Source organism: Talpa europaea (genome assembly GCF_964194135.1).
Source record: "Talpa europaea genome assembly, chromosome: 7".
In the NCBI taxonomy this organism is placed as follows: Eukaryota; Metazoa; Chordata; class Mammalia; order Eulipotyphla; family Talpidae; genus Talpa; species Talpa europaea.
The window spans coordinates 118,494,090-118,517,767 of record NC_140074.1 but is presented as its reverse complement, the minus strand read 5'-3'; the positions used below and the strand labels follow the sequence as shown (position 1 = coordinate 118,517,767).

The 23,678-nt window shown below is 42.7% G+C and overlaps 1 protein-coding gene across 3 annotated transcripts in view; it reads left to right on the top strand.

Moving 5' to 3' along the window:
- The window catches only part of MED1 (mediator complex subunit 1), a gene marked incomplete at both ends in the record, with an annotated part of 32,006 nt that overhangs the window by 6,634 nt on the left and 1,694 nt on the right, over nucleotides 1-23,678 (top strand). The window contains 13 exons of one of the 3 annotated variants that reach the window (XM_084238670.1): nucleotides 588-616; nucleotides 5,075-5,146; nucleotides 5,938-6,012; nucleotides 7,241-7,314; nucleotides 7,661-7,750; nucleotides 9,854-9,965; nucleotides 12,464-12,588; nucleotides 13,131-13,249; nucleotides 14,618-14,819; nucleotides 18,280-18,375; nucleotides 18,490-18,595; nucleotides 19,998-20,138; nucleotides 20,333-20,501. In XM_084238670.1, coding sequence (XP_084094796.1) covers nucleotides 588-616; nucleotides 5,075-5,146; nucleotides 5,938-6,012; nucleotides 7,241-7,314; nucleotides 7,661-7,750; nucleotides 9,854-9,965; nucleotides 12,464-12,588; nucleotides 13,131-13,249; nucleotides 14,618-14,819; nucleotides 18,280-18,375; nucleotides 18,490-18,595; nucleotides 19,998-20,138; nucleotides 20,333-20,447 — 1,356 coding nt within the window. Of the gene's footprint in view, nucleotides 1-587; nucleotides 617-5,074; nucleotides 5,147-5,937; nucleotides 6,013-7,240; nucleotides 7,315-7,660; nucleotides 7,751-9,853; nucleotides 9,966-12,463; nucleotides 12,589-13,130; nucleotides 13,250-14,617; nucleotides 14,820-18,279; nucleotides 18,376-18,489; nucleotides 18,596-19,997; nucleotides 23,242-23,678 lie in introns of those variants that run through there. The other 2 variants (XM_084238671.1, XM_084238669.1) reach the window with 2 other exon arrangements.

The window sequence follows — 23,678 nt, the reverse complement described above, 5'->3', positions numbered from 1 at the left end:
GAGCCACTGTAGAGATGATGCCATGGGCTACAACATTAATAGTCATAGAGTGGAATTTAGAATAATATGGGTACATCTCTGACATCATCCAAAGGCTTTGACAAGTGGAACAACAGAGGAACCCTTTCCATTTCATATCAACAAACATGAGCCGCAATTGTATAATAGGTGATGAGGATACAGAGATAAATACCTCAAAGTTCCTATCCTCATAGAGCTTACTTACAGTCAACAACAGATAATCTTATACATAGCTAATGTCTCTGAAAAATACTGTAGTAGACATGAATGTAAAAATGTGTCAATATGGATTCCAGGGATGGCTTTAAAAAGAGGTTCTAATGTTTAAACAATCTACTGAGAGTTGATTCTTTTGTAAACTATTTCATATATTTTGATTTTTAATTTCCTGCCCCAACCCCATGGATTACAAGTAGGAAGAAAATGCTTTTTGATTACATAAGAACCTTCTATAGTTTTAATGTTTTTGTTAAAAAGCATGTGCTATTAATAAAAGAGAAAAGCTATTGATGTCTTCAGAGATCATAAAGTAGTTTAAAGTTTTAACATAATTTCTTTAATTTCAGAGCTGTCCAGAGCTTGTGCAGCAGCTAAGGTAAGCAAATAACATTTGTATTTTTTATAATGGGAGACAATGCTGTCTTCATAGCTAGGTTTTGAGGCTGGTCAGATGTTACTTTCCCGATGAACAGATTGATTTTCTTGGGTCAAGATTTTATGGAGTCTGTACTTGTTGACTTTTAGAATTGGTTTACCATGATTTCTTACCTACTTAATCTTTCCCAGGGTTTCTCATCCTTGGCACTATTGGCAGTTTAGAATGGAAAATTCTTTGCTCTTCGGAGGTCATCCTGTGCATTGTAGAATTTTTAATGGCCTCCATGTTCTTGCTCCAGTAGTTACTAGTAGTATCTGTTGTGATATGACACTCAAAAATAAAACCAGGGTCTCCCTGGTGGTGCAAGGGGTTAAGACACAACCTATGAAGCTATCCGCAGCCACTTCAGCTCAAGTTCTATCCCAGGCCAGGGAGCAACACACATGGTGCAGCGGACCTCTCCTGAGTCGCCATCTGCTCCCCTCAGCTGTGTACTTTGGTCAACCTGCCTGTTCTGTTCCCCACTCTGTCTCTCTTGAATCTTCTCACCCCCCACACCTCTGGCATGTACCCCAGTTTTTGTATGCATAAATAAATAAATCTAAAAAAAAAATAGCCAGATATTCTTTTTTTTTTTATAACTTTTTTTATTTTTTTATTTTTTTTCTATATTTTATTTATTTATTTATTTTAAGAGGCATGTTTATTTATTTGTTTGTTTGTTTGTTTGTTCGTTTGTTCATGCACTGGGTCCAGTCAGAAGTGCGGGAGGGTGAGAGAATTCACCAGAGCGGGGAGCAGAGCAGGCAGAAGGTCTGAAGTACACTGCTGAGGGGAGCAGTGGGCGGCAGGAGAGGTCTGCGCACCAGGTGGGACCCTCCTCTGGTGGCCAGGGAGCAGCCGGGGATCGAACCGGCGCTGCAGAGGCCACGGGCAGTTTCTCAACCCAGCGCTCAACCGCTGCGCCACCGGGGAGGCCCAATAGCCAGATATTCTTTTTTTTTTTTTTTTATAGAGGCATGCTTTATTTATTTGTTTGCTGGTTTGTTTGTTTGTTTTGTTTATACATGCACTGGGTACAGTCAGAAGCGCGGGAGGGTGAGAGAATTCACCAGAGCCAGAGCGGGGAGCAGAGCAGGCAGACGGACCGAAGTACACTGCTGAGGGGAGCAGCGGGCGGCAGGAGAGGTCTGCGCGCCATGTGGGACCCTCCTCCGATGGCCGGGGAGCAGCCGGGGATCGAACCGGCGCCGCAGAGGCCGCGGGCAGCTTCACAACCCAGCGCTCAACCGCTGCGCCACCGGGGAGGCCCAATAGCCAGATATTCTTAAAGGGAAAAATCTCTTAGTTGAGAATGACTGATCTAACTAGGAATTCTGTGTGGAAGAAAAATAAATAGAACCTAATTATTGAAACAGAAGGAAAAAATTCTTTCCCATGAAAATATATATTTTTTTCACTTTGAGAAAAGTTATTTTACATTTCAGGTGTATTTGTGATAAACTCATCACAGTAAGTTGCTAAACTTGAAGATAGTCTCTTTAATGATCGATGACTTTTTCCATTAGCTTATTTTTCCCCTTTAAATTGAGGGGAGATTTCCCTGCTTGAAATATAAACTCAGAATCACACTCTGGGCATTGAGATAATCTTTTATCGATTTTAGTTTGTTCTTTTTTTTTTTTTTTTAAGATTATTTATTTATACATAGTGTAGGCTCGGGGCCTGGGAGTGAGAGGATTCACCAGAGACAGAGTGGGGAGCAGAACAGGTGGTTCTACTGAAATAAAATGCTGAGGGGAGCAGCAGGTGAGACAGGCGGGGTCTGCTGCACCATATGTGGGTTATCTCCCTGGCCAGGGATCAAACTCATGCTGCAATGGTGATAGCACTGAGACTTAACCCTTAAGTAATGAGGAAGGGCTCAGTTTTATGTTTTAAAAGTAGTGAATTTCTCAGATGCCACATGGAGATGTCTTAGAAAAGGTGTTACTATTGGGCCTCCCCGGTGGCGCAGCGGTTGAGCGCTGGGTTGCGAAGCTGCCCGCAGCCTCTGCGGCGCCGGTTAGATCCCCGGCTGCTCCCCGGCCACCTGAGGAGGGTCCCACATGGCGCGCAGACCTCTCCTGCAGCCCGCTGCTCCCCTCAGCAGTGTACTTCGGTCCTTCTGCCTGCTCTGCTCCCCGCTCTGGCTCTGGTGGATTCTCTCACCCTCCCATGCTTCTGACTGTACCCAGTGCATGTATAAACACAACAAAGAAACAAACAAAACAAAATAAATAAAACATGCCTCTATAAAAAAAAAAAAAAATGAAAAAAAAAAAAGAAAAGGTGTTACTATTGAGGGAAAATGTTTTTTATTCAATTTTCTCAATCATCAGTTTAATGTATTTATAGCCAGATGCACCACATTTGAACCAGCGTTTAAGGAAATGCAATGCTTCAGGGAAAAAAAAAAGCCTTTTTATGATTTAATTGAATCGGTAAGTCTGGGAAAGGTTTATTCTCAGAATACTTCAGAAAAGCATTATTTCCAGATCTAATCTGGAATAGGAGATTACACCAATTTATTTACTGGTGATATTCTAAAGTTAATTTGTCAGAAGAACCTTAAAAGGAATATTAGCCTTTACTTGTTATTTTTAGTCACTTTGTATACATGGTAATTTGAAAAATACATTTTTCTGCTGCTCCTCATTTAATGTCTTCATGGCACTTAGGACAGGAGGTGTCAGTAAATGCTCAATACATGGCCAAGTATCTGACATTTTCAGGCTAATTTAACTTTGCAGACTCCTTTTTTTTTTAATTTGAAAAAAAGAGAATGGTTGAGTTGTGTTGGGTTCCTGATCACAAAAGCCAATTTTACTGAGATTCGAAATTTGAATATTGGATTCTAGGAAGCCATGGTTGTGGTGGTGGTTTTTCTGGGGCCATCTGAGTCATGGTAATATTTTGGAAGATGACTTGCTCCTCCATTACCCATCCCCTTTTCCCTAGGTCTCTAATTTTTTTCTCAGTGCATTTTCACTCTCTACTCTTATGTTGCTGTATTCACACAAATCATCTACCCTCCCTCCATTACCTCTCCATTCATAGCTGTGTCATTTTTTTTTTTTTTTGGTTATTACATTCAATCATCTTGGTTAACATAACAAAAGAAAAGGAAAATGATCTCTGAAAATCAGATCTTATTAATTAGAAGCTAGTGAGTGTATGAATTATGAGGTCTGTTGTGCCATATGGGTAGCTCTCTGGCTGGGGATTGAACTCATGCTGCAGTGGCTATGGATATCTGCATAGGTTGTGTCTTAACCGCTTGCGCCACCAGGGAGGCCCTAGACTTTCTTTTAGCATCTTCTCCAGAAAAATGAGACATAGAAAGGAAAACATTGTCTTCAAGTGCTACTTTAAAAAATTTTTTTTTAAATATTTATCTATGCATACAAGAGGCTGTGGTGCAGGCTAGGGTAGGGGGTTGGTGAGAGGATTCACCTGAGACAGAGTGGAGAGCAGATCAGGTGGATTGACTGAAATACACTGCTGAGAGGAGCAGCCAGCGAGACAGGAGAGGTCTGCTGTGGCATGTGGGTCACCTCCCCTGACTGGGAATTGAACTCGTGCTGCAGTAGCTGTGGGTTGCTTCATAGTACTGCCGCTTAACCCTTTGCGCCACCAGGGAGGCCCTTCAAGTGCTACTTTTTTTTTTTTTTTAAAGGATTTATTTATGCGTACAAGAGCTGGGGTGCAGGCCAGAGGTGTGGGGGAAGATTCACCAGAGACAGAGTGGGGAACAGAACAGGCAGATTGACCAAAGTACACTGCTGAGGGGAGCAGCTGGCAAGTCAGGAGAGGTCTGCTGTGCCATGTGGGTTGCTCCCTGGCTGGCTCGGGATCCAACTCTTGCTGCAGAGGCTGCGGACAGCTTCATGGGTTGTGCCTTAACCCTTTGCGCCACCAGGGAGGCCCTCAAGGACTACTTTTGAATAACTTAAGAAAGTTTAGGGGGCCTCCCAGGTGGCGCAGCAGTTGAGCGCTGGGTTGTGAAGCTGGCCGCTGGCAGCTCTGCGGCGCTGGTTCAATCTCCAGCTGCTCCCCGGCCACCGGAGGAGAGTCCCACATGGCGCGCAGACCTCTCCTGCCGCCCGCTGCTCCCCTCAGCAGTGTACTTCTGTCCTTCTGCCTGCTCTGCTCCCCGCTCTGGCTCTGGTGAATACTCTCACTCTCCTACGCTTCTGACTCTACCCAGTGCATGTATAAACAAAACGAACAAACAAACAAATAAATAAAAACCTGCCTCTATTAAAAAAAAAAAGAAAAGAAAATTTAGGTTATGGAAAAAGATTAAAGTAAATTAACAAAATTAGTTTATAAAAGTATAATTTGGGGAACTTTGCTGATGAAGTCGTAATTGTATATTTTGTTTTCTTTCCCTCTTCTCTATATTTCTCATAGGGAAAAAAATTTTGATGAATTTTCTAAACATCTTAAGGGTCTTGTTAATCTTTATAACCTTCCCGGGGACAAGTAAGTATTTTTATGTTTTCTTTCCTTTTTTGCTTTATTGAGAGAATCAGTATAAATCTATAAAAAATTTTATGCTTCAGAATTTTCCATACTGACAAACTATAGCTCAGCTTCCAACTTTTAAGGGTATTTTAAATAATAACTACTTTAATAGATTATGATGCCAAAATTTTGATAGATTGTAATCCTTGAAATAACTTCAAGATACTAGAAGATACTGATTTCAGGATATTGATTTCTAGACTGAAAGAAATTAATTGTTGTAGAACTGACTTGCCATTTTTATTTTTAACCTCCTTGGGATTTTTGTGAAACCGGCTTGGTTTTTTTAAACAAAATAACCTTTAATAAATTACTATTGGCTTTTTATTTTTATTTTTTTAAAGATTTTTTTTTTTATGCAAGTACTCAGGTACAGGCATACAGGCCAGAGGCGTGGGAGGGTGAGAAAATTCACAAGAGACAGAGCAGGGAGCAGAATAGGCAGACTGACGAAATAAACTGCTGCGGGGAGCAGCGGGTGAGACAGGAGTGGTCTGCCTCGCTGTGTGGGATTCTTGCTGTCTGGCCGGGATCAAACCGGCGCTGCAGAGGCTGCAGACAGCTTCACAGCACAGCGCCCAACCGCCTGTGCCACCAGGGGAGGCCCTCACTATTAAATTTTTTGAGCAGCTATTTTAGTTGCTGCCAATGCAAACTTCACTCTAGGCTTTATATCACTGTTTTTGTGTACATGGAAGTGTATATTTGTCAATTATTTAACTGATTTTTGTTTTTTTCATTTCCCTTAGCAAACTGAAGACTAAAATGTACTTGGCTCTCCAGTCCTTAGAACAGGACCTATCGAAAATGGCAGTTATGTATTGGTAAGTGTTGATTCCATACAACCCATCGGGGTATACCTTTTCCTAAACTTTTTTTTTTTTTTTTTTTTTTTTTTTGTGGGACCCTCGCCGGCAGCCGGGAAACCAACTGGCACTGCAGAGGCTGCGGGTAGCCTCGCAGCCCAGCGCTGAACCACTGCACCACCAGGGGAGGCCCTCCTCAAATTTTATCATGTAGGGGGTTACCTGGGGTCCTATTTTGTACATCTATATGTACTATATACTATACACTATGCGCATTTATATTTTACCTATGTTTTGCATGTTGGCTATTTTTTTTCACTTCCCACTTGATGAATGGATTGCATTTTCTAAGTGTCAGTATCCCTGTGTTGTTAGTTGGTATTCTATAAGTTTCTTTTTCTTTTTTTTTTAAGATTTATTTATTTATGCATATAAGAACTGGAATTCAAGCCAGAGGTGGAGGGGGGGTTGTGTGTGTGTGTGTGAGAGAGAGGATTCACCAGAGACAGAGTGGGGAACAGAGCAGGAAGACTGACTGAAATATACTGCTATGGGGAGCAGCAGGTGAGACAGGAGAGCTCTGCTGCACCATGTGGATAGCTCCCTGTTTGGGCAGGGATCAAACTCGTGCTGCAGTAGCTGTGGATAACTTCCTGGTGCTGTGCTTAACCCCTTGTGCCTCCAAGGAGGACCAATTCCCTTAATTTTAGCTGAAGACTTGTCAGACCTGGCCTCTCATCTGATAAACAATGGTCTACTTTTAATTTTTTTTTTTTAAAGATTTATTTATTTATACAAGCACTGGGTACAGTCAGAAGTGTGGTAGGGTGAGAGAATTCACCAGAGCCAGAGCAGGGAATAGAACAGGCAGACTGATGACACACACTGCTCAGGAGAGCAACGGGTGCGGCAGGAGAGGTCTGTTGCGTCAAGTGGGACCCTCGCCGGTGGCCAGGGATGGAACCTGCGCTACAGAGGCTGCGGGCAGCTTCGCAGCCCAGTGCTCAACCGCTGCACCACCAGGGGAGGTCCCTAATTTTAATTTTTGTTCAACATATTACATACTGACGCATACTTGAAAATAATCCCTTTGTGTTTAAGATGATATATAATTGTTATATGCCTAATTACAAGGCATCATCATTAGGCTATTATTGTAAGGCTTTTAAGAGCTGAACTTGGTAGTACATTGTGTACTAATACCTTGTTCTTAAATACAAGCAAACACAGATTACTTGTTTTGCAGGAAAGCAACCAATGCAAGTCCCTTGGATAAGATTCTTCATGGAAGTGTTGGCTATCTCAGTCCAAGAAGTGGGGGTATGTGATCCTATTTTCTTATTTAGAAAAATACGTTTTAGTTGATGAGTCATTCCATATATTTTCATCTTGGTTTATGAGCAGAGGGGGGAAAGTTGCCAGTCATTTGTGTATTTTTGAATAATTTCTGAGGTATCAATACTCACCCTCTTCTAGTTTTTTTTCATTGTATTAAGTAAATTATTGCCACCAAACTCAATACTTAAGTCATATTTCATAAACTGTTTTTGGAGTATTAGTCTTCTATTTGGGACACTTTTGTTATATACATGTTTATAGAAATTGAAATACTTAAATTTGTAATTTACGTGATAAAAATTGTAATGATGAGTTTTGTTTCTCATAGGTCATTTAATGAATTTAAAATACTATGCCTCTCCTTCTGACCTGCTGGATGATAAAACTACATCTCCCATAATTTTACATGAGAATAATGGTAAGATTTTTAACTGCAAAGCAACTGAAGGTTTTGTTCATTGTTTAAAAAAATAGTTTAAAAAAATGTGAGTGCCTGAACTGTATGTACTTTTGCTTTGCTACTCCCTATTAACTTTGCTATAGCTTCCAAATATTGCCATCCCTACCAGAGCTGGCACCTGATATAGACATCCATATCCATTCATAAGTCGTACATATGTATATATATAAAAATTTAATAAGTGCTTTTGAATAAGTAAATTAATGAAAAGATAAAAAAGTATCTGACTTAAAATAATCCCCTTTTGTCAAAACTTTTTTTTTAATAAGATTTTTTTTTTTAAAACATTTATTTATTTATACGTACAAGAGCTAGGGTACAGGCCAGAGGTGTGGGGGGTGAGAGGATTCACCAGAGACAGAGTGGCGAACAGAACAGACAGACTGACCGAAGAACACCGCTGAAGGGAGCAGCAGGCGAGACAGGAGAGGTCTGCTATGCCCTGTGGGTTGCTCCCTGGTTGGTCAGGAATCGAACTCATGTTGTAGTGGCTGCAGATAGCTTCGTGGGTTGCGTCCTAACACTTGTGCCACCAGAGACACCCTTAAAGATTTATTTATTTATGCATACAAGAGCTGGGGTACAGGTCAGAAATGGGGGGGGTTAGCAGATCCACCAGAGACAGAGTGGGGAACAGAACAGGCAGATTGACTGAAATATACTGCTGAGGGGAGCAGCAGGTGAGACAGGAGAGGTCTGCCTCGTCATGTGGGTTTCTCCCTGGCCGGCCCAGGATCAAACTCATGCCGCAGAGGTTGTGGATTGCTTCATAGTGCGGTGCTTAACCTCTTGTGCCACCAGGGAGACCCCATAACTTTTTCCTTTTTAAGATTATTTATGTATACACAAACTGGGGTGTAGGCCAGAGGTGCGGGGGTTGGGGGTAAGAGGATTCACCAGAGACAGAGTAGGGAGCAGAACAGGCGAATCTACTGAAATACACTGCTGCTGAGAGGAGTAGTGGGTGAGACTGTCTGTCTCGCCATGTGGGTTTGCTCCCTGGCTGGCTGGCAGTCAGTCAAACTCGTGCTGCAGAGGCTGTGGATTGCTTCATAGTGTGGCGCTTAACCCCTTGTGCCACCAGGGAGGCCCCTGGATGTTATTTTTTATTTGCAGTTTAATGTGTTAAAAAATGAGAAATAGGCCAACTGGTGGTGCAAGGCGTTGATTCACAGCACTGTGGGACTGTCGTTAGCCACTGCAGCACAGCATGAGTTTGATCCTCCGTTGGCCAGGGAGCTGGTTCACATGGCACAGCAGACCTCTGTCTCACCTGCTACTCCCCTCAGTAGTGTATTTCAGTTAATCTGCCTGTTCTGCTCTCCACTCTGTCTCTGGTGGTTCCTCTAACCCCTTTTTCCCCCTGCACCTCTAGCCTGTACCCCAGCTCTTGTATGCATAAATAAATAAATCTTTTTAAAAAAAAAATGAGAAATGGCCTAGTACTTCATTTGGTCCCTTTCAATCATTGACTATCCTACAATCATAATCCTTTTTATTTTATTTTTATAAGATTTATTTATTTATGCATACAAAAACTGGGGTACAGGCCAGAGAAGTGTTGAGTGAGAGGATTCTCCAGAAGCAGAGTATGGGCAGAACAGGGGGACTTTCTGAAACACACTGCTGAGGGGAGTAGCAGGCAAGTCAGGAGAGGTCTACTGCACCATGTAGGTCACTCCCTGGCTGGGGATCGAACTCATGCTGCAGTGGCTGCAGATAACGTCATAGGGCTGTGTCTTAACCCCTTGCACCACCAAGGAGGCCCCTCATTATCTTTTTTAAATGCATGATTAAATTTGAGAAAATATGTAAATATCTGTAATGAGTCTTTAAATTTTCATCCTTGGATACATTGTTTCTTGTATTTTGTCTATTTTACTGATAAAAATATATCCTGGTTGGTTAGAAAGGAAACATCTAGCACATCTAAGTATATGGGAATTACAGTATCTGGAAAATTATAGCAGGCATATTTATTATGCATTTTTGCCTTATTTTTAATGTTAAAATCTATATAATTTCTGTGATCTTGATACCCATTTTCTCTTATGTTCGCAGTTCCTCGATCTTTGGGCATGAATGCATCAGTGACAATTGAAGGGACATCTGCTATGTATAAACTCCCAATTGCACCATTAATTATGGGGTCACATCCAGTTGACAACAAATGGTAAGTTAAATATAATTCTAGTGTAGCAAAATCCATTTTTTCAACTTCAAACCCAGTGTGAGACAAAAATTAATTTTACTTGACTCTTCCCACACTTGACTTTTTAGAGATTTCTTGTTTTGTTCATTAAATTTCTCTTTCCTCTCTGAAGTCTGCTTATAGAGCAAATTCTCCTTGCCTAGAGAGAAAGAAAACTACTAATTCTTCTAGTTTAGAGATTGCTCCCTTTTTTTCTTTTGTTTTTTTAAATATTTATTATTTTTTTATGCATACAAGAGCTAGGTACAGGCCAGAGATGCAGGGGGTGTGAGGATTCACCAGAGACAGTGGGGTACAGAACAGCCACACTGACTGAAATACACTGCTGAGGGGATCAGTAGGCGAGACAGAAGAGGTCTGCCTCACCTTGTGCGTTGCTTCTTGGCTGGCTGGGGATCGAACTCATGCTGCAGAGGTTGCGGATTACTTTGTAGTACGGTGCTTAACCCCTTGTACCACCAGGGAGGACCTACTCCCTTTTTTCTTACGGGATTTGGAGTATATTGGAGTAATCACTAGAGAACATGACGTAGGATAATTTTTTTTTTTTTTCCACTAACATGGCTGGTTTTTATTTACAAATAGAGAAAATGGCCTCTTAACTCCACCCTTAGGTGCTCGCCACTTCCCTTTGGGGATCCAGGGATTTGTAGTTTCCGGTGTCTTGATGGAGTGGGGATGGCATCCACAAAGCCTGTATGGAATTAGCTTCACTTTTTGCCATCATGTCCATTGTGTTGAAGATATTGTGTGAATGCTGGGGTACTGTCTTAGATGAAAATTTTTCTCAGGGTTCCCATTGGAAAGCAAACCAGTCTCTCCAGGTTGTCCATTGTAGAAAGCAAGAGTCCTCCATTCTTGGGCCTCCCCAGTGGCGCAGCGGTTGAGCGCTGGGTTGCGAAGCTGCCCGCGGTCTCTGCGGCGCTGGTTCGATCCCCGGCTGCTCCTCGGCCACCACAGGAGGGTCCCACATGGCGCGCAGACCTCCCCTGCCGCCCGCTGCTCCCCTCAGCAGTGTACTTCGGTCCTTCTGCCTGCTCTGCTTCCTGCTCTGGCTCTGGTGAATTCTCTCACCCTCCCGTGCTTCTGACTGTACCCAGTGCATGTATAAACAAAAACAAACAAACGAATAAATAAATAAAGCATGCCTCTATAATAAAAAAAAAAAATTTAAAAAAAAAAAAAGAGTCCTCCATTCCTGGGAAATAGTTTATCAGTCCAAGCAAAAAATCAAAACAAAACAAAAAATCTGGAGGCATTAGCCAAAACAAAACAGCAAAGATATCAAATCACAGGAAAAATATTAAAATTGATTCAACTTATGCAAAAATAGGTTCTCTCAACCTTGATCCCAAATTGTTTCAACAGCGTAGCAAAAGTTTGCAAACCAAGTCTACTTTTATTTTATTTATTTATTTATTTATTTATTTATTTATTTTCAGTTAAGTTCTTTAAGATTTTTTTTTTTTTTTGGTGGGACCCTCGCCCGGGCGGCCGGGGAACAAACTGGCGCTGCAGAGGCTGCGGGCAGCCTCGCAGTCAGCGCTCAACCGCTGCGCCACCAGGGGAGGCTCCCAAGTCTACTTTTAAACCATATTACCTATTTTTGCGTAAAATCACAGAGCAGAATAACTAAACAGCAATTTTAGCTGCTTTGTTGGATACTCCATAAAGGATCAGAGCAAACTCTTGACATCTGGTTGGGATAAATTTTTGATTAAATACTATAAAGGTTAAAAAATAGAATGTTTTGTAATTGGGGAAGTTCAAAGGGTGAACTTTTTTTTTTTTTTTTTAAAGATTTATTTATTTATTTATACAAGCACTGGGTACAGTCAGAAACGCGGGAGGGTGAGAGAATTCACCAGAGCCAGAGAGGAGAGCAGAACAGGCAGAGTGACAAAGTACACTGTTGAGGGGAGCAGCGGGCAGCAGGAGAGGTCTGCGCGCCATGTGGGACCCTCCTCTGGTGGCCGGGGAGCAGCCGGGGATCAAACCGGCGCTGCAGCTGCTGGCAGCTTCGCAACCCAGCGCTCAACCACTGCACCACCGGGGAGGCCAAAGGGTGAACTTTTGATAGCATTTATATGTATTTATTTTATAGAGACATTTCGGAATGGGTGCTTAGATTTTCCTTTTTTTTTTTTTAAGATTTATGTATTTATTTATACAAGCACTGGGTACAGTCAGAAGTGCGGGAGGGTGAGAGAATCCACCAGAGCGGAGAGCAGAGCAGGCAGGCAGACGAAGTACACTGTTGAGGGGAGCAGCGGGCGGCAGGAGAGGTCGGCGTGCCATGTGGGACCCTCGCCCGGCGGCCGGGGAGTGAACCTGGTGCTGCAGAGGCTGCAGGCAGCTTTGCAGCCCAGCGTTCAACCGCTGCGCCACCAGGGAGGCCCGATTTTTCATTTTCAAATCAATTAAAATTCCAAGTCTCTACTATTTTTTTTTTTTTGAAGGACCCCCTCCTTCTCCGCAATCACCAGTTCCAACAGTGTTGATCTTCCTGCCTGTTTCTTCTTGAAATTTCCCCAGCCAATTCCAGTATCTAAAGCATTTGTTCAGAAACTTCAGAACTGCACAGGTGAGTTTTAAGCATCAAAAGGTAATACTTGCTTTATATTTGAAAAGCAAACTTAAAATCCAGATTATCATAGACCTTTTTTAGTTGTGTAGGCATCAGACATATTCATGGGTATAGGTGTCATGGTGCTTTGAACTAGAAAACTTTTTTTTTTTAAGATTTATTTATGCATACAAGAACTGGGGTACAGGCCAGAGGTGCAGGCGATGAGAGGATCCACCAGAGACAGAATGGGGAACAAAACAGGCAGATTGACTGAAATACACTGCTGAGGGGAGCAGCGGGCGAGTCAGGAGAGATCTGCTGCGCCATGTGGGTTTGCTCCCTGGCCAGAGATCAAACTCATGCTGCGGTGGCTACAGTTAGGTTCATAAGTTGCGTCTTAACCCCTTGCACCACCAGAGAGGCCCTGAACTAGCAAATGTTTTTTATAAGTACATTTTGAATATGTGGACAAGTGAAGTAGAAGTTATGAAGGAAATCTGAGCTCTCAGCATTTTGTAATTTTTTTGTGACCATTATATTGATCCTTATTTTTCTAGGAATTCCATTGTTTGAAACTCAACCAACTTATGTACCCCTGTATGAACTGATCACTCAGTTTGAGCTATCAAAGGACCTGGACCCCATTCCTTTGAATCACAACATGCGATTTTATGCTGTAAGTAAGACACTGTGGATTGTTGTCTGTTATTTGAATCTAAGGTCAGAATCTTCCTTTATAGGATTTCTGAAGTCAGATAACTTTCTTTTGGATTGCTGAATCGTATTTTATTCAAACTGGCAGGAAAGTACGGAAATCCTAAAACATACTAAAGGAAGAGTACACCAGTTTCCAAATCAGAAAATAATAGTGTACATTCGGTTTTTGAAATTCCACATGAAAATCTCTTAATTTTATTCTGAACTTTTACAAGCTTGTAAGTAGGTGTTAAGAATTCTTAATTTTTTTTTTTTAACAATTTTCTTTTTTTAAATATTTATTTATTAATTTATACAAGCATTGGGTACAGTCAGAAGCGCGGGAGGGTGAGAGAATTCACCAGAGCCAGAGCGGGGAGCAGAACAGGCAGAACAATGAAATACACTGCTGAGGGGAGCAGTGGGCGGCAGGAGAGGTCTGCACACCATGTGGGACCCTTGCTGGCGGCTGGGGATTGAATGGGCGCTGCAGAGGCTGCGGGCAGCTTCGCAGCCCAGCACTCAACCGCTGTGCCACCAGGGGAGGCCCAAAGAATTCTTAATTCTTTTAAGTGACAGAGCTTTTAATCTGAAAAGGACTTTCTTGCATATCCAGAGCAGAAAGTACTGAAATACACAAATTAAGGCATGTTCCAAAACTTCGCTTGGACTTGAATTTATTTGCATCTTTGATAATAGTCTAGAACAAAGAAATATTTCCCAATATAATTATATAGAGTGAGTCAATATATAGATTTTGCACCTGTGGTTCAGGAGCCACTTTTATACATATTTCTCAGATAATTTTAATGTTAGCTAAGTTAGGAAATCACTAGCAGAGCATTTACTAAAAATTTTTAGGGAAGTGAGTCATTCTTTTTTTTAAAGGATTTATTTATTTATGCATATAAGAGTATACATTTATTTATGCATACAGACCAGAGTTGTGGGGTGGGGGGGGTGAGAGGGATCCACCAGAGACAGAACAAGGAACAGAACAGGCAGACTGACTGAAATACACTGTTGAGGGGAGCAGTGGGCGAGACAGAAGAGTTGGGCTGCTCCCTGGAGGGCCAGGGATCGACGTGCTGCAGAGGCTGTGGATTGCTTCATAGTGTGGTACTTAACCCCTTGCGCCACCAGGGAGGCCCGAGTAATTGATATTTTTAACATCAACTGACCAAAGAATTTCCTGTGGAGCTTTATTATTCACCAAGAAATTGTTGCTGATTTTTGAGGAGTAGGTTTTGTTCTGTTGGTTTTCTGGATAGTTTGTGTATGTAAATACACAAACTGGAGTATATTGAGTAAATAAATAGTATTCATTTCTTTGTTCTTTTTTGCCCAGGCTCTTCCAGGTCAACAGCACTGCTACTTCCTCAACAAGGATGCACCTCTTCCAGATGGCAGAAGTCTACAGGGAACCCTTGTTAGCAAAATTACCTTTCAGCACCCTGGTCGAGTTCCTCTTATCCTAAATCTGATCAGACACCAAGTGGCCTATAACACCCTAATCGGAAGCTGTGTCAAGAGAACTATTCTGAAAGAAGGTACTGCCTTTCCTTTTGATGTATTTACTGGGAGATGGAACTGACTATACTAGTGGTTCTCTAATTTGGTGGCCAATCATATCATCTGCGCAGCTTTTAACTACACACCCAAATGGATGAAATTTGGTGTTTCCACACCCATATGAGTGGAATTAGAACCTCAGTAGGAGGAGTTGGAAATCTTGTTTAAGTTACACAAATTTTTTTTTAAAGATTTATTTATTTTTATACAAGCACTGGGGTACAGGCCAGCTGCGTGGGAGGGTGAGAGGATTCACTGGAGACAGAGCTGGAAACAGAACAGGCAGACTGATGAAATACACTGCTGAGGGGAGCAGTGGGTGAGACAGGAGAGGTCTGCTACGCCATGTGGGACCCTCGCTGGCCAGCTGGGATAGAACCGGCGCTGCAGAGGCTGCGGGCAGCTTCACAGTATGGTGCTCAACCACTTGCATCACCAGGGAGACCCTATAATTAGGGTTTCCTAATTATACAAATAATTTTAATGATCACAGATAATTTTAAAGAACACAAATAATTTTAATAATTGGTATTTGAAAACCACTGTGTTCTGCAATTGCCTTTTACTCTTTTTCTGCATACATTGATGAACAGGGCAGCAGATAGATAAAGGCAGAAATTGGGATGCTTTAAGAAGGGAAGATTTCTGGATACCTAATTTTTGGTTGGTAGGTAATGATTTCTAGCTTTTAACCCTCAGTATATTTCCTTGCCCCATTCTTTGCAGAGCTTAAATCATACTGCTTAAAATGGTGTAAGACCGGGCCTCCCTGGCGGCGCAGGAGGTTGAGCGCAGCACTGTGAAGTGCTCCGCAGCCTCTACAGTGCCGGTTCAATCCCCGCCGGCTGTGGAGCAACCCACATGGCGTGGCAGACCTCTCCTGTCTTGCCCGCTGCTCCCCTCAGCTGTGTATTTTGGTCATTCTACCTGTTCTGCTCCCTGCTCTGTCTCTGGTGAATCTTCTCACCTTCCCACACATCTGGCCTGTACCCCAGTTCTTGTATTGATAAAATAATACTTTAAAAAAAAAAAATCTAAGACCGATACCCTTTTCTCTTTTTTTTTTTTCCCTTTAAAGATTTGTTTATGCATACTAGAGCTGAGGTGCGGGGTGGAGTGAGAGGATTCAACAGAGGCAGAACAGACAGAACAGGCAGAGTGACTGAAATACATTGCTGAAGGGAGCAGTGGGCAAGACAGGAGAGGTCTGCTGCACCATGTGGGTATCTCCCTGGCGGGTGATTGAACTCATGCTCCAGTGGTTGCGGATAACTTCATAGGTTGTGTCTTAACCCCCTGTGCCACCAGGGAGGCCCTGGAGGGACCTGTTCTTAATTAGCGCTTCCTTTTGTACCAATGGTCCTAAGTCTTAACTTTCTTCCATAACCCACACCAGTAGGATCATAGAAACTTGGGCCTGATGTGTTTCTTTTATGTTAATGGATAAAAATCTTTCTGACAAACCTGTTCATCTACATAGGTACAATTTATTTATTTATTTTTAAAAGATTTATTTATTTATGCATACAAGAACTGGGGTACAGGCCAGAGGTGTGGGGGGTGAGAGGATTCACCAGAGACAGAGTGGGGAACAGAACAGGCAGACTGACTGAAATACACTGCTGAGGGGAGCAGCAGGCGAGTCAGGAGAGGTCTGCTGTGCCATGTGGGTACTCCCAGGCTGGGGATCAAACTTGTGCTGCAGTGGCTGTGGACAGCTTTATAGTGCTGACGCTTAACCCCTTGTGCCACTGGGGAGCCCCCGATGCCCTTTTCATTTTCTTCTTTTTTTTTTTTTAATTTATTTATGCATGCAAGAGCTGGGTTGAGGCCGGAGGAGTAGGGAGTGAGAGGATTCACCAGAGACAGTGGGGAGCAGAACAGGCAGATCTACTGAAATACACTACTGAGGGGAGCATTGGGCAGGCAAGGCAGGAGAGGTCTGCTGCACCATGTGGGTCACCTCCCTGGCCAAGTATCAAACTTGTGCTGCAGTGGCTGCAGATAGCTTCATAGTGCTGCATCTTAACACCTTGTGCCACCATAACTTTTTTTTAACTTACGAAGAACTTCAGTGAGAGTGATGTATTAATTCATTTGGTAGGGAAGAAGAAATAAGAAAGCTATATTAGGGGACATCTTTATGGGAATAAAAATTGCTTTAGAAATGAAAAATTTTGGAGAGCTAGAGTAGTGACAGCATAGGCACTTGTGCTTCTGGCCCTTCTCTTTCACCTGTTTGAATCCTAGGATTCTCCAGATGGCTTCAAGGGCTCTAAAAATGAATTTTTATAAGGTAGTTAGGAAATTAGTGCTACAGAGATACGTGCTATTCCTGATAAATTATGTGATCCCTTGTCTGAGCTGCCAGCATGTATTTCCCAGAAACGTACAGTGACAGTTACTTGTATGTGTTTATGGCATAAATAGTTGTAGCCCCTCTGTTCCTGTGCATCAAACTATGGGCTGCACAGCTGAAAGCTGCAAACACTGACAGAAAAGTTTAAGGCAGTGGATGTTTGCTTCTCAGACAGAAGAGAAACTCTTCTTGGCCACATTAATTTTCAGAATTCATTTTTTTTTTAAAGATTTTATTTATTCATGCATACAAGAACCGGGGTATAGTTCAGATGTGCAGAAGAGTGAGAGAATTCACCAGAGACAGAGCGGGAAACAGAACAGGCACACTGACGAAATACACTGCTGAGGGGAGCAGTGGGTGAGACAGGAGAGGTCTGCCATGCCATGTGGGTATTTCATCGGCCTGTTGGGCTTGAACCTGACTGCAGAGGCTGCAGACAGCTTCACAGCGCAGCGCTCAACTGCCTGCGCCACCAGGGAGGCCCTAGAATTCCTTTTTTTTTTTTTTTTTTTTAAGATTTATTTATTTATTTATACAAGAACTGGGGTACAGGCCATAGGCGCGGGAGGGTGAGAGGATTCACCAGAGACAGAGCGGGGAACAGAACAGGCAGACTGACGAAATACACTGCTGAGAGGAGCAGTGGGCGTGATAGGAGAGGTCTGCTGCACCTTGTGGGACCCTCGCCTGCTGGCAGGGATCAAACCAGCACTGTAGAGGCTGCGACAGTTTCACAGCGCTGCGCTCAACCACCTGTGCCACCAGGGGAGGCCCACCTAGAATTCATTTTTAGGCAGGTATTTATATCTGCCAAAATCTTTAATAATTTAAGGATTTAAATGATTTTATATCAGAAAATTGAAGTTTAGTTATTTCTTTATTTTGTAGTATATGAAACATAATCTGGCAGATTCCTTAGAATCTGATTCCTTTTGTCAGTTGTGGAGGACAGTAGGTTTTGCACATTAAAGAAAAATGTGTGAGATTTAGTTTCTAAGGAGAGAGAGAAATAATTTCATTATTGTCTCAGGTCACATTTGGTTGATTAGTTTATATTCCTTTTCTTTGCCTTTTAGATTCTCCTGGGCTCCTCCAGTTTGAAGTATGTCCCCTCTCAGAGTCCCGTTTCAGTGTATCTTTTCAGCACCCTGTGAATGACTCCCTGGTGTGTGGTGAGTTGTATGGGTGGCTAGCACCTCATCTAGGCTAGCAGTTTGGTTCTTTTATCTTTTTGAAAACTCAGAAGCTGACTATCTCAAATACATCTTATATATTTTGTCTTTCAGTGGTAATGGATGTGCAGGACTCAACACATGTGAGCTGTAAACTCTACAAAGGGCTGTCAGATGCACTCATCTGCACAGATGACTTCATTGCCAAAGTTGTTCAAAGGTAGCACTGACCCTTTTCCATCAGAGTCACATTAAGAGGTGTATAAGGAATGTTGTTTTCAGTATTACTGTGAAAATTAAGAGAAATTTAAGAGAAAAGCATTTAGTCACTGCTTTGAATTGCCCTCCTGCTTTTTTTTTTAAAGACTTATTTGTTTTTATACAAGAGCTGGGGTACAGGCCAGAGGTGCAGGAGGGTGAGAGGATTCACCAGAGACAGAGCGGGGAGCAGAACAGGCAGAAGGACTGAAGTACACTGCTGAGGGAAGCAGCGGGTGAGACAGGAGAGGTCTGCTGTGCCATGGGGGTTTCTACCTGGCCGGCCGGGAATCAAACCAGCGCTGCAGAGGCTGTGGACAGCTTCATGGTGCTGCGCTCAACCTGCTGAACCACCAGGGAGGCCACCCTTCTGCTTTTGGATTCAAAAGTGATAGAGCTTTGGATTTTTAAATATCACTATGAGAGAAACAAGAAATGAGGTAGGTAACTTCAGATCCAGTATTAGGGTTCTCATATGAGGGATAGAGCTAAAATAAGCTGTAGCTCTTTTTCCACTTATCCTCTGTGTCACTTTTTAACCTATATAATCACCAAATGGCAGTATGTGGGAATATACTTAAGCCAATCAGCTTAATATATCTTAGAAATATTAATGTGGAATGTCAAGATTTTTATAGAGCATGTACTGGCAGCTTGTCTTGTCAGTAAATTTTATTGGAACACAGCCATGCCTATGGTGACTTTTGAGCTAACGTGGCAGAGTACTTGGGGAAAAAAATCTGATATTCAAAAGGCTAAAATTTCTGGCATTTTAAGAAAGTTTGTTGACATGTTCTAGAGCAAATGTTTTCAGAGTTATGTTTACAAATACAAATTTATCTGTAAGAGAAAAAAAGTACTTTGTTTTAAATTAAAAATTTCATCAGTAGCTCTTTTTTTTTTTTACAGCATAGCTTTGGGGTGATCTAAGCCTTTAAAGTTTAGAATTCAGTGAGTCAAGAGACTTTTTTTATGGTTTGTTAATTAGGATAAATCATATCCATTAATCATGTGAAGCTCCAAAAAAGACATTTTCTTGCAGAGTTTGTTTTCACCAGTTTTCTTTTAGTTGAATACATCTGATTATTTGGACATATGTCTGTGGTCTGTTTTTGGTGTTACCTCAAAAAAGGTTGAAGATTGCTTACTGGTCCAGTCTTTTTAGAATGAATCGAAGATTTGTCATTTCATAGAACCACTCTGGCCTTTTGGGTTACTTGCCTTACTTGAAAACTGCTTGATAGAAACCTCTGGTGCATATCTGAATCTGGTAAAACTAAAGCCTGTTTTTCTAATTGGAAAGATTGGTTTTATCCAGAAGTGAGTGCAATTTTAACTTTTTTTTTTTCCATCTTATCTTATAGATGTATGTCCATCCCTGTGACGATGAGGGCTATTCGGAGGAAAGCTGAAACCATTCAGGCCGACACCCCAGCACTGTCCCTCATTGCAGAGACAGTTGAAGACATGGTGAAAAAGAACCTGCCCCCGGCTAGCAGCCCAGGGTATGGCATGACCACAGGCAACAACCCAATGAGTGGTACCACTACACCAACCAACACCTTTCCGGGGGGTCCCATTACCACCTTGTTTAATATGAGCATGAGCATCAAAGATCGGCATGAGTCGGTGGGCCATGGGGAGGACTTCAGCAAGGTGTCTCAGAACCCAATTCTTACCAGTTTGTTGCAAATCACAGGGAACGGGGGGTCTACCATTGGCTCGAGTCCGACCCCTCCTCATCACACGCCGCCACCTGTCTCTTCGATGGCCGGCAACACCAAGAATCACCCGATGCTCATGAACCTTCTTAAAGATAATCCTGCCCAGGATTTCTCAACCCTTTATGGAAGCAGCCCTTTAGAAAGGCAGAACTCTTCTTCCGGCTCACCCCGGATGGAAATGTGTTCAGGAAGCAACAAGACAAAGAAGAAGAAATCGTCGAGATTACCACCTGAAAAACCCAAGCACCAGACTGAAGATGATTTTCAAAGGGAGTTATTTTCAATGGATGTTGATTCACAGAACCCTATCTTTGATGTCAACATGACAGCTGACACTCTGGACACGCCACACATCACTCCAGCTCCAAGCCAGTGTAGTACTCCCCCAACAACTTACCCACAACCAGTACCTCATCCCCAGCCCAGTATTCAAAGGATGGTCCGTCTATCCAGTTCAGACAGCATTGGCCCAGATGTAACTGATATCCTTTCAGACATTGCAGAAGAAGCCTCTAAGCTTCCTAGCACTAGTGACGATTGCCCCCCCATTGGCACCCCTGTTCGAGATTCTTCAAGCTCTGGGCATTCTCAGAGTGCCCTCTTTGATCCTGATGTCTTTCAGACCAATAATAATGAAAATCCATACACTGATCCAGCTGACCTTATTGCAGATGCTGCTGGTAGCCCCAGTAGTGACTCTCCTACCAACCACTTTTTTCCTGATGGAGTAGACTTCAATCCAGATTTGTTGAATAGCCAGAGCCAAAGTGGTTTTGGAGAAGAATATTTTGATGAAAGCAGCCAAAGTGGAGATAATGATGATTTCAAAGGATTTGCATCTCAGGCACTGAATACTTTGGGTGTGCCAATGCTTGGAAGTGACAATGGGGAGACTAAGTTTAAAAGCAATAGCCAAGCTGACACCGTTGATTTCAGTATTATAACAGTGGCTGGTAAGGCTTTGGGTCCTGCAGATCTTATGGAGCATCACAGTGGTAGCCAAAGTCCTTTACTGACGAGTGGTGACTTAGGGAAAGAAAAGACTCAAAAGAGAAAGGAAGGCAATGGCACCAGTAATAGTAGTCTTTCAGGGCCAGGATTAGATTCCAAACCAGGGAAGCGTAGTCGGACCCCTTCTAATGATGGCAAAAGCAAAGATAAGCCTCCAAAGCGGAAGAAGGCAGACACTGAGGGAAAGTCACCATCTCACAGTTCTAACCGACCTTTCACCCCCCCTACCAGTACAGGAGGATCCAAATCTCCAGGCAGTTCAGGAAGATCTCAGACTCCCCCAGGTGTGGCCACACCACCCATTCCCAAAATCACAATTCAGATTCCTAAGGGAACCGTGATGGTGGGCAAGCCTTCCTCTCACAGTCAGTATACCAGCAGTGGTTCTGTGTCTTCCTCAGGCAGTAAAAGCCACCATAGTCATTCTTCTTCCTCCTCTTCCTCATCTTCTGCTTCCAACTCAGGCAAGATGAAAAGTAGTAAATCAGAAGGTTCATCAAGTTCTAAGTTAAGTAGCAGTATATATTCTAGTCAAGGGTCTTCTGGATCTAGCCAGTCCAAAAATTCATCTCAGTCTGGGGGGAAGCCAGGTTCCTCTCCCATCACCAAGCATGGACTGAGCAGTGGCTCCAGCAGCACCAAGATGAAACCTCAAGGAAAGCCATCATCACTTATGAATCCTTCTTTAAGTAAACCAAACATATCTCCTTCTCATTCAAGACCACCTGGAGGCTCTGATAAGCTTGCTTCTCCAATGAAGCCTGTTCCTGGGACTCCCCCATCATCTAAAGCCAAGTCCCCTATCAGTTCAGGTTCTGGTGGTTCTCATTTGTCTGGAACTAGTTCAAGTGCTGGCATGAAGTCATCTTCAGGGTTAGGATCCTCAGGCTCACTGTCTCAGAAAACTCCCCCATCGTCTAATTCTTGTACAACATCATCATCTTCCTTTTCAAGTGGCTCTTCCATGTCATCCTCGCAGAATCAGCATGGGAGTTCCAAAGGGAAGTCTCCCAGCAGAAATAAGAAGCCGTCCTTAACAGCGGTCATAGATAAATTGAAGCATGGGGTTGTAACCAGTGGCCCTGGGGGTGAAGACCCAATGGATGGTCAGATGGGGGTGAGCACAAATTCTTCTAGTCATCCTATGTCCTCCAAACATAACTTGTCAGGAGGAGAGTTCCAGGGCAAGCGTGAGAAAAGTGATAAAGACAAATCAAAAGTTTCCACTTCAGGAGGCTCAATGGATTCATCTAAGAAGACCTCAGAGTCAAAAAATGTGGGGAGCACGGGTGTGGCAAAAATTATCATCAGCAAGCATGATGGGGGATCCCCCAGCATTAAAGCCAAAGTGACTTTGCAGAAACCTGGGGAAAGTAGTGGCGAAGGGCTCAGGCCTCAGATGGCCTCTTCCAAAAACTATGGCTCGCCACTCATCAGTGGTTCCACTCCAAAGCATGAGCGTGGCTCTCCCAGCCACAGTAAGTCACCAGCATATACCCCCCAGAATCTGGACAGTGAAAGTGAGTCAGGCTCCTCCATTGCAGAAAAATCTTACCAGAACAGTCCCAGCTCAGATGATGGCATCCGACCACTTCCAGAATACAGCACAGAGAAGCATAAGAAGCACAAAAAAGAAAAGAAAAAAGTAAAAGACAAAGATAGGGACAGGGACCGGGATAAAGACCGAGACAAGAAAAAATCTCATAGCATCAAGCCAGAGAGTTGGTCTAAATCACCTATTTCTTCAGACCAGTCCTTGTCTATGACAAGTAACACAATCTTATCTACAGACAGGCCCTCAAGGCTCAGCCCTGACTTTATGATTGGAGAGGAAGATGATGATCTTATGGATGTGGCCCTGATTGGCAATTAGACAAAAACAAGTTTATAGGCAAATCATAAGGGGTTGGTCAGACAGTATGATTTTGTATTTAATACTCTTAAAATGGTATGGTTTTGACACCAAGCTGGGTGAAATTAGAAAGGCATAGCCAGACCCTACTAAAGAGACCACAGGGTTTGATTCTGATTACCAAGAATTACTGTTTCTTTGCCAGAAAAATGTTAAAATACTTGCTTATGAAAGGGAGGGGGTGGGAGGGGTATAGGGAGAGGGAAGGGTGGGAAGCAGTTTTGTGGGAAATATTCATATATATTTTTTTCTCCCTTTTTCCATTTTTAGGCCATGTCTTAAACTCATTTTAGTGCATGTATTTGAAGGGCTGGGCAGGAAATGAAAAAGCAATACATTCCTTGATGCATTTGCATGAAGGTGGCTCACCTTTGTTTGGGTAGTTGTCCATTTGAGGC